Genomic DNA, 12,569 nt, shown 5'->3' with positions numbered 1-12,569 from the left:
ATCTCCAACACTGGAAAGATGCAGTGGGGTCAAAAACCCTAAGTGGTTTTTGGAAAAATGTGTCTCAGTTTATAAAAGGATTGTGTTCAGAAACGTGGACTGAAAAATGCAGCAAGACTTATTTGATCAGTAATTTTTATAATGGCAAGGTGAAAATGGATTCAGAACAATAAGATTTCTTTACTGTGAGAGTGTTGAAGTCCTGGCACAGGTTGCCTAGGGAAGCTGTGGATGCTCCATCCCTGGAAGCATTCAAGGCCAGGCTGGATGGAGCTCTGAGTAACTTGTTCTAATGGAAGATGTCCCTGCCCATGACTGAGGGGTGGAAAAATATGATGTTTAAAGTCCCTTCCAGACCAAACCATTCAGTGCTTCTATGATTCTATGGTTCTAAAAGTACAAGACCACTTTATTATCATTATTATTGGAAACTGTGGCCTTGCACTATGCTTGTGCATAATAATATTAACCAGTGAAGACTGGGTTTAAAACCAGACCTGATTTCCAGTTGCAGTTGTTGTTTTGCAGTCACATAGAGACATTGCTCATCCTGCCCCTCTTCACTGCCATGGTTTCGGACGGTAACCCTGACAGTCACTGCTGATTTCGGAGGAGGAAGGCAGGAAGGTGGGATTTGCACCTCACTTTGGTTGATTAGGATTATCTGTTGCTTCAAACATTCATTCCAGGCAGGCCAGCAAGCTCCTGCAGAAACATTTCCTTTATAAATAGAACAGCATCTTATAAAGGATTTTCCTGCCATAAGTTTCAAAGAGCTTTATAGACAAGTTTCTTGAACACAATTTAAAAAGTTGGTAATCTGGATTCAGAGTACAGGCTTTTCCAAAGTCATGCATGAGGTCAGGGATAATTATGGGGATAGAACACAGATGGCCTGAATCCCAATCCTGTTTTTCAGCCAGAAATGTTTTTGCATCATGCTTAATGTTAATTATTGCTGTTTTATTGAGACACAGGTACTTTGCAAATGCCTAACTGTGTAAGTCACTTGGGACTAGTCCTTGGCTATGAGAGTGAAGCTTAGGACAGATAGATCTTGAAAAACTGAAAAACTGAAACCTTTGGGAGAAGACAAATGGAGTTTTATGCTGAATTATATGCCATAATTAGTTTGGTGCCAAAACTGTGGTCAACTAGAAGGACATTCTTCATGTACACTGAGTGGCAAACTTTAAAGACAAAAAATGAAGCATCCTTAAGTCAGATTTTCAGTACTGGATCTGACACAACAAGTGAGTTTTGTTGCTCATCAAGTACAAGTTGGTGAAAAAAATTCAGGAAATGCACAAACCACAGGTCCAGAGAAAACTGGAATTATTGTTGTTGTCTGGCCAGCCAAGTGTTACAGTCGTGAAAGGATCCACATGGCGACTTGGTTTAATATATATTTTGTGATCCTAAACAAGAAGTAAATATATCAGTTAGAGCACAAACATGTATAAACACACACATACTTTGCTTCTTTATAATGAAGCAGGTCTGAAAGTTTAGACTCCAAATCACTGGATGCAGATCTGTTTATATGATCCTTCTCTTATCAGAGCTAGTATGGAAGTAGAAGCAGTATTGGAATAGAAGCAGATAGCACAGAAAAATTGTGTGGCAAAATTCCCCCAAATGCAGAATTGGTTTAGGAGTGCAGCTCCCATTTTCAAAATCAGGTACTTAGGAAATTATTTCTTATTAAACCTTCATATCTGGACCAAAATCTCTAACTCTTGAATAACCATTTGTCTTCTGGTGCGTCCCTTTTTTATCTGAATTGGATACATTGCAGCTATGTGCAAAGAGAAGAAGAGATAGCTGAGTTTGTCTTTCTGTGTACCAAACTTGTACTGTGATAAACTTGGGTTTGGATTAGATTTATATTCCTCTGAGGCAATATATTCTTAGAGGCAATTTGTAAAGCATGATGGCTTCTAGTGGAGCAATAAATCTCCCATAGCAGATGTCTGTCTGCAAGTGCTACAGTTAAAAATTAGACTTTTAAAACTATAAAATATTCTATCTGGCATTTTTATTATTTAAATTTGGACAGCTGCTAGCAATTGGTGTATCATTAACTTCTTAGTTTTCCATAAAGTGGAAAATTTTTCATTGCAAAATAATCAAAACACTCCAATACAGAAGTAGAAAACACTTGGGAATCATATAAAATATATTAAACTCTGCTTGAAGGATCACTCTTCAGAGAGAGGTTTACATTAGTCAAGTAGATGAATTAAAGATTCATCTAAACACATTTTAACTTCCAAAATGGAATTGTTGTGGAAAGTTCCTTTTCTTTAATCTTTTTTATGAATTGTAGATGGAATGCCTGTAAACACATTTGTCTCCAAGACTTGTGGTGTAGATTTTGTGTTAGGCCATATGGGAAACAGAACATCTAGTCCATAATTTACTAAGCTACAAATACTTCTTTTCCCTGTCTTATACAGTGCTTTCACTGGTAAGAAAAATTTCTAAGCAATTTAAAAGAAATATCTTTAAATAATACTTACATTGTTCTTTCGGGTACTTGTTTTGTATCTGCCTTCTTCCTTAGCAGAATCTGTTTAATGCAAAAAAGAACAGAATATTTTAGTGCTACTTGTAAAGCTTTCAGACATCCTCAGTGAATAGGACTTAAATCCACAGGATTTGACTACTGACAGTGTGAAAGATGGAGCTGTAATAATCAGACTCCAGAGCTGTGATAAACAGCCCAGTCAAATAGGTAAAATTGTAGCTACAGGCTCATCTCAAACTACAAAGGAGATGATCCTGATTCTTCAAACATAATGGTATAAAGCAAAATATATTCACAGAAGGTGATGGAGTTTCACTGATGTACAAAGGAAAATTGATGGAAAGCACTGGAAAACTTTCAAAACAATTAGTGCTAAGGTTATTTTATTTCTGGTTTAATCTGCTCTTATAAATGTAAGGATGAGCCATCTTGAAGCCATTAGCGACAGCAATTTATGAGACTGCTGTGATGCAAATATTTTCTGGTTTCAAAGCTATGTCCCAAGCCATAAACTTCACTAATTATTTCTAGGACAAACAGCAAATGTGCAATGTGTTAAATGTACAGAGTTATGCTAATTTATGACTACATCAAAGTCAGGGAATCTGCCTTCATCAGGAAGAAGCCTTCACAAAAGTTTTCAGCGCTGTTGCTGGAAGGAAAGCAATTACTACATGCAAACCATAAACACTCCATGAAATGCTCTGATTGCAAAAAGACACTTACGTGGTCAAAACCAGCAGATTAATGCAATTACCTTTTTTATGGGAACTGTTTGCCAGCACAGTGATGAATCCAAGATCCAGACTCATGTTTGAGAAGGCATTCATGGCCACCACTTTCACTAGAAAAGTACCTAGAGAAGGCAAAGGGCCAGTTAAGAGTACCAGTAGGTCCAGTCCAACAGGTTTGAGGTATAATATCCAATTTGTAAAGAAAACCCCCTTCTTTTTGGTTAAGAGTTTTCAGGGCGGTTTCTGATGGGTGTCCACAGCTGAAATGCTTTTTCTGAAATGTTTTCACCTTTAGCTCAACTTCTTAATAACTCAGCTGTCATTTTCCTAACCCTTGTCATGCTATTCCTTGTCAGCTGAATAAGATCTCACAGGAAACTAGAGGTGTACAAACACTGGAGGCCAAATTAGTTTAGGCATCTTGAGACAGCAGCTATCTTGTTTGAAAATTTCTGCCTGTGGGGAAGGGATGTTCAAATGGGTACAGGGAGAACAAATAAAACTTTAATATTGAATAATTTAAAAATATGAAATGAAATCATAATTAGCTTTTACTGTTCTCACTTTGGAATGGGGTTGGAATAGCTCATTAGAGGTGGAAACTTTTTTATCTTCTGCCACTGTTAATTAACTCTTCAGCACAATCTGCCTAATTCCACATTTTAAAGGCTTTGACTATGTAATAATGGAAGGATAATATTACTAAAATGTTTATTCATAATTAACTCCAATGAAAGTTATGTGTTGGAAATGGACACACAGAAAAACTCCCCTTTTCTTTATAACCTCTTCTGAGAACTCCTCATATTATGAATTACTTCAGTGTAAAATGCAGAACCTAAACTTGAAACATTATGAACAAACAGGAGGAAAACACTTTGCTATTCAAGAAAATGCCCTGAAGAAATAAACCCTTGGTCTTTTCACTGTGTCTCTTGCATTGTAAGCATCAGGTGAAGCCTTGCTCTGAGCCTGCATGTGCAGACCCATTTGGCAGCTCGCTTACATAGGACTGTGCTGTTCATCCTGCTCTGCAGACTAAGTTTGAGCAGTCAGAAAAGCTGCCAAATTCAGGTGTACAGTACTGTCCCTAGCCCAGGATGCTGTGTCTGTTTTTGTGACCTGTACTGATGTGGGGTGTCCAGGCAGCAGAGGAGGTGTCAGTGTGCTGTACCTTCCGAGGGCACAGGAACGCCGTACGCCCGCTGCTCCCCACGAGGGCCATCGGCTTTGTTCCAGTGGCTTTGGTTGGCTCCAACCACCTCAAACATCAGCTTCTCTGGGGCGCCATGGGACACAGAGACATTCACCTCCAAATCCTCCCCCAGCTGCAGAGTGTGGGAAGCTATTGCAGCCTGAATTCCAGATACTGGCTCAATTAAATGAACAGCAATACTCTCGAAGATCTCCAACGCCTTCGTGTTCCTGGATGCTCGGATTTCCAGCTGATGTGTCCCTGGGCCTAGCAGCTCTTGAGAGGCACTGTTGAGTGTCAGGTTATGGGGGACAAGGCCTTCCTTTGCACTGGATTCAGTCAGTGTCATGTTATCTGCTAACACACTGTAGGTTACTCCATTGCCTGCAAAAACACATGAAAATTTCTCACAGCTTGTGCAATAGGCCAGCAAATTCCAGCTGCTTTGTGCAGCGTTCCACTGTTTATACAAGAATCACAAGAACACTGCAGCAATGCAGTCATTTTTCATAAAGTCACTTAAGGTGACTTAATGTAAAATCTATCCTTTGTTTTCTAGTGGGAATATTTTGAGAAGAGAATTCAAACACACACTACTGAATTTTAATTTTTTTCAGCATATATGTGACTTCCAGGAAGTTGAAGTGAGAAAGAACTGGACACCAGCAAATCTGTTCAGCTCAGAGTGGAATCCTCTTACTCTAATCAGAGGTGCATTTTCATTAATTTCTAACTTTAAATACAGAAATATTCTGACTGGCATCACGTGGATTTTGTGACTGAAGATATGCTTGTGCTGTCAGCTCTGTCAGGAGGAAAAATGGGTGGTGGAATATCTCTGAGGAAGAACCCCTCCAGGGGAACTGAGAATTAAATTGCAGGAATACAACAATTAGAGGGAAAGCATCCACTAAAAAGAAGGAATATTTTGCATAATGAAAATCCTACTTCTATCCCATGGATGGCAATTATATTTATCCTTTCCTCTTAATCATGCAGAGAAATTATCCTCACCTCCACTGAGCTGCACTTGGATCCACAGCACCTCCCCATAGAGCGTACGGCAGTGGGAGCTGTTCCCTGTTTCATACTGGCTGTAGCACCCAGTAATGCTGAGCTGATCCACCTTATCCTGGACAGTCACCTGCCTCTGTGCCATCACATGCCACTCACTCGTGGTGCACTCCACAAAAACACTGAACTCCCCAGGAAAGGAGTACATGTAGGTGAGGTTGCTGACCAGTCTAGAATAGAAAGAGAACAGCTCCTTGTTGTAGAAGACCATCTCGAGAAGTCCTTCACCTTACATGATAACACATCCCCAAATTTCATTCATTCAAATGTCATTCCTATCACTAAGACAAAATCTGGTTTTTAAATCCAGCAGAAAAATGTTTGATCTATTAGAGATAGGATTTTTATGCAATTAAAACAAAAGAAAACTACAGAATGTCCTTGTTATATTCTAATTGTTATCAAAAAACACTCTTTAAACTTAAGGAAATAATATTTGCTTTTAGTTGGCAATTAATAATATGTTTTCAGTAATTTTGTGTCTTAAGATCTCAAATAAATAGTCTTGGAAATAGGAAACACTTGTTATATTAGAAAGATTGTGATTAGCAGCTTAGTATAAAATTTTATCTTGATTTCAGAACAGGTTTTTGCAGAATCCAAGTCTCTTGTAGATATGTTCTATTATTGAGCTATCTATTTTTTAATATCTCATGTATGAGACTTGGCACCTTCAATAAAGTGCAAGCAATGAAATGTGCTGTTTGTCTGAAGAGAAATGAAAGCTCAATCTTACGTTAGAGGGTAGTAGGGATCAATAGTGTGACCATCTCCAGTGCTAATGGTACAGGAAAGATTCCCAGAGTATGGTGAGAGCAGCCAGTTCAAAGTGAGTGTGATATTTTCAAAGACAAAACATGTGTCTGTCATAACCAGCTGCAGACCTGCAAAACAGAATGACAGAATTCAGTGTCAGTGATTGCCTATTTTTCTTACAAAATTCAGTTAATTTTCGGGCATTGAGAGCCAACCTGCTCCAAACCATGGTTGGTACTACTGTTAATTTGTGTGGGTTAGTGGTATGACAGGGAAGTGATTCTTTTCCGTGACTACTAATCAAAATTCTTGTTGGAACATAGTTTCATCTAAATGCGTTTCATGTGTCTGAATTTCTGGGCTTTATATTCTACCCAGAACCTTCAGTTAAGACAGGGAATCTACATTTTTGTGCCTATTTTCAGTGATCACCACCATTCCAGTTTCTTCCCTGAGGGCAGAACAGTGATTTTTAAGATAAATATCAATGGTCACAGTGTAACAGCAGAGAACAGCGCATTATTTTGGTGTGCCCCCTCCCTCTTACCTTCCTTGCAGTGGTATTGAATAGACAAATAGCTTCCTGAAGCTGGACAAGGATCTCCAAAGAAAGTGCCATCTGCTGCCACCTGGCAGGCCTGCAGACCGTGACACTGGCCTGGAAAGGGAGTATTTCACATCAGCGAGTGGCTCTTGCCTTTACTGTCACAACAGCTCAGATGAAAGATGATTGAGAAACAAAAAGGGCAGGAGGAGCAGTATCATGTCTGATTTCTAGACAAATTTCCACATCACTTTAGTGTGCTGCTTATTGTGTGGCATTTCTTAGCACCACTTCATTTTATTGGAACAAAGCTAAATTTGAAAAGGTACAAAAAATTAAAGCTTATGTGTTTTGTTTAATTTTGGCTGGAAGCCCTGAGAATCACCCTGGGGACAGGCCACAGTCACTATACAGTATCCAAGCCCTTGGCTCCAGCAGGTTGGGTGCCTCACACATGGCAGCAGCAGCAGGTCCCTCCTGCCCTCATGTTCCCATGGGTGTCAGCAATTCCCTCCTGCTTTGGAGTTAAGTTTGTCTGTGTGTGTTGCCTTGCATCTCCATCAAATCATGTGTATCCCACCAAATTTCCAAATTTATCAAGGAATCAGTGTGCTGAAATATTTTCTTCCTACAGTGAGAGTAGCCAGGCACACCCTTGTGTCCTTTATTTGCTCCTCCCCTCTTCTGAATCTCTGCTCCTCACAAAACCCCTCCCTGTGCTCCTCCTCTCCTTCTCTGAATTTCTGCTCCTCACAAAACCTCTCCCTTCCATCCAGCCTCCTGTAGCAACTTCCTCCCTATCTGTGATTCCCTTTATTTTAGGAATAATCCACTTTCCCATTTGCTAACTCTACTGGAACACAAGATAAAGTATTTGAGGGACAAGGAACTTTGGTTCCCACTCTGTGTTTCTGACAAGCAGTGCTATAAGATACCACCTGCTACTTCATCCTTGACGCTGATCCAGCTGCAGCCTTCATCTGTTTCCAACTGGAGAGGAGTCTGTGACACACAGTAGTGAGGGGTCTTCCGCCCATAGAAGCTTTCTTCAATTTGAATAACTTCTCCTGATCCACACTGTACAGTGGCATTGTAATTATCACAAGCAATGCTTTGGCCAGATTCTAACAGGAGAATAAAACCCAAATATTACCTTTTTGAATTTCTGAAAAATCCTCCTGCAATTCTAGTGCATTTTGTTTCATTTCTCTTTCTTCCCTTTTCTCCCTTGTAAGATAAACAATTAAAGAAATTTAAGAAAATTACAAAAGAATTGAATATTTTTATTTTTTAAAAGTCAAAATTAATAGGTTTATGTTTTTTCTGCCTTAAAACATTGAGGACATTTTCAATAAGCAAAAATATTTTAATTATAAAAATAAATAGTATTTTTGTGGAAAACTCTTAGCATTTGACTAGAAATACTGGAAGGTTTAAAGTTACTCCTTACTTCAGAAAGAGATGTATGGATTGCAAAATATTCAGGTAATTTCTTTAGAGAATAATTTGCATATTAAGTATGGAGCTGATCCCATTTCTGCAACAGAGACTCCTTTGTTCCTGCATGATATTTGACTGACTTCATTCAGTAGGACTGCTCAGAGGGTAAGGTCATAGCTCTAAATGCAAACACCTCATTCTTTGATTAATCTGGGACAGTTAATTATCTTTCAGAATTCTTAGTATCGTGTAGTAATCAGAATACTTAATACCCTGAAGAGAAGGATGTGAATAACTGCTCTCATATGGGAGTGTTGCAAAAGGATGTTTTTGTTTCAACAGTCCCAGTTTTAAATACATTGTCTTCCCGTTGTTGTTTGGATCGTTCCCATCAAGTCCCTTGATTAACAGTGCCAATGTGTGCACACTGCAATAATTGTGTGCTATTGTTATTTAAAGGCTAAAGCTAAGCCTGGCTGTAACTATAGCAACATGATCAGTTTGCAGATTAGAGCTCTCTAAATAAGCTTGAAAAATAACTTGCTGGTAAATTCTAGTATGGACTATTATCTCATGCCTTTTTTTTGTTCTCTATATGAAGATTTCTCACAGTATTTGCTGTCTCAGTAACTTTTACATGGAAAGATGTACAAAACTTGGTCTGTGTTTCTAGGTATGAACCCTGGTTCACTACATGCATATTTACTGGAATAAACTGCTAACCTACAGAGCAGCAAATGGTAGCCTTGATCTGGTCTTGGTTTTCCTGGTAGTGGGATGATGAATGTAGTGTAGGATATTACTGCTCTTTGAATTTCATGAGCTCTCAGTCACATCCTATGGTAACAGATGATGGTTTCCTTACAAACAGACAGTTGTCTACCGTGGTTGTAATGGAAAAATAATTCTAGTCTGTTTTTGCAAGGAAAATAAGCTTAAGGGATTGTGCTGTCTGCCAGTTTCCTCTCCCCCAGTCATTTTTAGTGTTAGTCATCTTCAGCTAAATTTGATGTATAGATATAAACCTCCAACACACTACAATTTCACGAAATGCAATATCTAGTGAGAAGAAAAAGAGCTACATTGACACCTCGGTGAGTAGTAGGAATTATAACCCTACTTTTACCTATTCTGGGACATGGAATTCAAGTGGCCAGCACATATAGCTGCAGCTCTGAAAGGGCTGCAGAGGAGGGAGCTGAGGCAGTGAGAAGCATTTGCAGAGGTGGGACATGCTGGGGATATGGGAGCAAACTGGGAGTGCTGAGGAGGAGGGTAGGGAGGGGATGTGGAACAGAAAATCAGGATAGGAAACAAAACTTTATTAGCTTTGCTTATTGCAGAACAACTTATTTAACTCAGTAGTAGTAGACTGTTGGACAGGACAGTAGCAGTTCTAGGGCTTGTGGAAATCTGTACTTACATACTTGATTGGAAGCCTTTTTATATGAGTGAGCCCACAGCCAGACTGTCCTTCCAGTGCTTGTGACCCCAGTTCTAGCTGCAGTTTAAAATACTCCTGTGCAAAGTGCAAGGAACAAAAATTCCTCTCGTATCTATATGTTGAAAGGATTGATATTGCCAGCATTCCTTTCCAGAACTGTTTGTTTCCAAGTCACAATTTGAGGGACACAATGTCTGTGCATTTTCTGTCTGAGCACAGGAAGTACATGTTCCTGTCTGCTTCTTAACCTGGAGAAAACCTTGAACTTCATGTGATGGAGGGGTCTGAGAGAAACAAGAAAAACTTGCTCTCACTTTTGCTCACTCCAGGCTGCAAGGAGTGGTGCCCCTGGAAGCCTGACTGTATTTTTGCTGCAGTTACAAATGGAGATTTTTCTGGCACACATTAATGAGTGTTTTTACAGGGCAACCATACATGTCCCACCTAGCCCAGGTATTATGGTGTTGTGGGAGTTTATTTAACATAGCCAGCTTATGTCCACTGTAGATGTGGACAGCTACACATTAGATTCACTCTCAGATCCATTTCTATGTTATCAACCCTCTGCTGGAGCCCTGGGCCCTAATGTCTGGCTGCTGAGCACATACATCTCCCAGTGATTTGTGGGTTCTTCGTTCTCTGGATAAGGAGTACATCAGCACTCTGGAAAAAGAGCACCTGCTGGGGTTATATGGATTTTTGCTTGTTCACATTTAGTAAGATTCATTAACTTATTTCCCAGCTACTTTGAAGCAACAAGGCAATTTATGCCCCATTGTGATCATGGCACACTCACTTCACTGTTCCAGCTGCTGTGTATCTTACCAAACTCACAAATGAAGTCAAATTCCTGGCTGCAATTTTCAGTCACACCCCACTGATACTTGGCGTTCTTCAGGATGTACCCACATGTGGATGAGAAGGGAGATGGCTGATCCTTGTACCAGTTACTGTAGCTTATATTTGAAGTGTCCAGCCAAGTTATTGACCCTGTGAACAGAGAAATTGTGTCCTGAATGTTTATGTTCCACTGTAATACAACTGGAGTCAGAGCCTGCAGAGCAGGACTGTAGCCCTGCTCCTACTGAAGCAGATATGGTTTAGTGTGGGTAAGGATCTTCAATTGCATTTTATATTGAACCTGATACAATCATGAAAAGAGACACTGCCACTTCCACCTGTGCTCCCAGCCTCATGATTTCCCCATTTTCCTTGCATCAGACCTTGCAGCACTTCCTAGTGGGGTGAATTGGCTTCCACTGGAGACTTAACACAGCACATTTGTTTCACTGGGTCAGCAAGCTGGTCTCATTCACTGTGTGTTCACACAACCACAAGATCCAATGGAAAAGGTGATAACATGCAACAAGGAAGTGAAGCAGGCAATTAAACATCTTAATACAAATCTGAAGATACAGCAGCAAAAGACAGAGGCTTTTCAGCAGATATCTACAAAGGCACTGCATTTTTACCATGTTAAAAAAAACAGCATGAACTGATACAATTCTAAAGACATTATTTTAAAACCACCTACCATCAGTAGTTTCATTCAGCAAGGAGTTTGAGATCAGTCCTATCCACCATTCCTGATCCTCAGCAATATGGTTTTGCAAGAACTCTTGAGTTTCCTCATTTTGAATAAAGACAAGGTGCCCTCCTCCTCTCTCACACCAGCTCTGGGCACTTGTGAAGGTTTGCTGGAGTCTAACAAACTCGTAGCATGAATTGTTGAAAGCTTGCTGGTACTTTGAACAAGGTATTCCTTCATCAGTTGCTTCCTCCACAGCCACGCACACAGCAAGAGAAATCAGAACTGTGACCCCCAGCCACATTCTCAGCTCACTGCTCTGTGTTGCACTCGTCTTGCTTTCCAGGGCACCACTCTTTTTGCTGCCTTCTTCAAAAGCTTGAGACGTCATCCTTGTCATGTCATCAGCATTCTCCTTCCTCTTTGCTGCTTGCCACAGCAGCAGCAATAGAGCATGGAACAGAACAGAACTTCTAATATATAATTGTGATTGCATCTGGGATGTGTTGAGCTGATGCTAAGCTTCTGTACTGGCCCTTGTGAGCTCTATTGTACAAATGTCACATCCCATGTGAGATCAGTTTGAGGAGAAGGCATTAAATCACTGCTTTCCTCATGAGCAGAGAAGATAAAGTTGATATATGCTACTGTTGAACATGTGGAAAAGTGAGATAAAGCTCCTACATCAAAAGCTTCATTGTGTATAGTGAGAATTTAAAAAGTGAGAAACACAAGGAGTCATGAGATGGGAAAACACATTGCTTCTCTAGATACATTTAATTGGTCTGGATGGTTTTATTTTTAATAATTATTGTTTGAGGCGCTTCTTTAAGATGCTAATGCAATGTCTATAATTATTGTATCATATCCATCCTGCCCTCTGTTTACATATGTGCAGATTTATCTCAGCTTTTCCAAGTAAGCTTCATTTTGAACTGTTGTGTCTGCTTAGAATTCCACATATCAAGTGAAGTGCTCCCATCATCCCTCAAAGAATAAGCTGCTCAACTATTTGGAGCTACAGTATTTTTACCTGCTGGGAGGCAGAAGAGAAGGCCATAACTTAAACCAGTGATTTAGGAAAGATGAAAATATTGCCTTAGTCATCAGAACTACTTGAGAGCCCTATTTGCATATTCCAAAGGCTGCTGATGGACTTCGGGAAGCAAGCCCAGCAACATTTAGGAGCTGAAATATCTAAATGCATCTCAGCTTCCTTATAAAAGATATCCATCGGCTTTACAAAGCCACCAGCTTAGTAGAAGCACAGTACAAATAAGGATTTTAGCTATTGCTATCCTTCTGTTCTTGGCATTAACTCCAC

At 39.8% G+C, this 12,569-nt stretch overlaps 1 protein-coding gene across 1 annotated transcript in view; it reads right to left on the bottom strand.

Moving 5' to 3' along the window:
- LOC130257986 (polycystic kidney disease protein 1-like 2) overlaps positions 1-11,942 on the bottom strand; it is a 36,374-nt gene extending 24,432 nt beyond the window's left edge. Inside the window, 12 exon segments of the mRNA XM_056500992.1 lie at positions 498-705; positions 1,313-1,418; positions 2,523-2,572; positions 3,288-3,386; positions 4,439-4,843; positions 5,474-5,703; positions 6,270-6,417; positions 6,837-6,947; positions 7,772-7,957; positions 10,543-10,707; positions 11,252-11,659; positions 11,662-11,942. Coding sequence (XP_056356967.1) covers positions 498-705; positions 1,313-1,418; positions 2,523-2,572; positions 3,288-3,386; positions 4,439-4,843; positions 5,474-5,703; positions 6,270-6,417; positions 6,837-6,947; positions 7,772-7,957; positions 10,543-10,707; positions 11,252-11,659; positions 11,662-11,701 — 2,156 coding nt within the window. The 5' untranslated portion in view covers positions 11,702-11,942.
- Positions 11,943-12,569: the final 627 nt, after the last annotated feature.

Source organism: Oenanthe melanoleuca, chromosome 11 (genome assembly GCF_029582105.1).
Source record: "Oenanthe melanoleuca isolate GR-GAL-2019-014 chromosome 11, OMel1.0, whole genome shotgun sequence".
Lineage (NCBI taxonomy): Eukaryota > Metazoa > Chordata > Aves > Passeriformes > Muscicapidae > Oenanthe > Oenanthe melanoleuca.
This window is presented reverse-complemented; position numbering and strand designations above follow the sequence as displayed.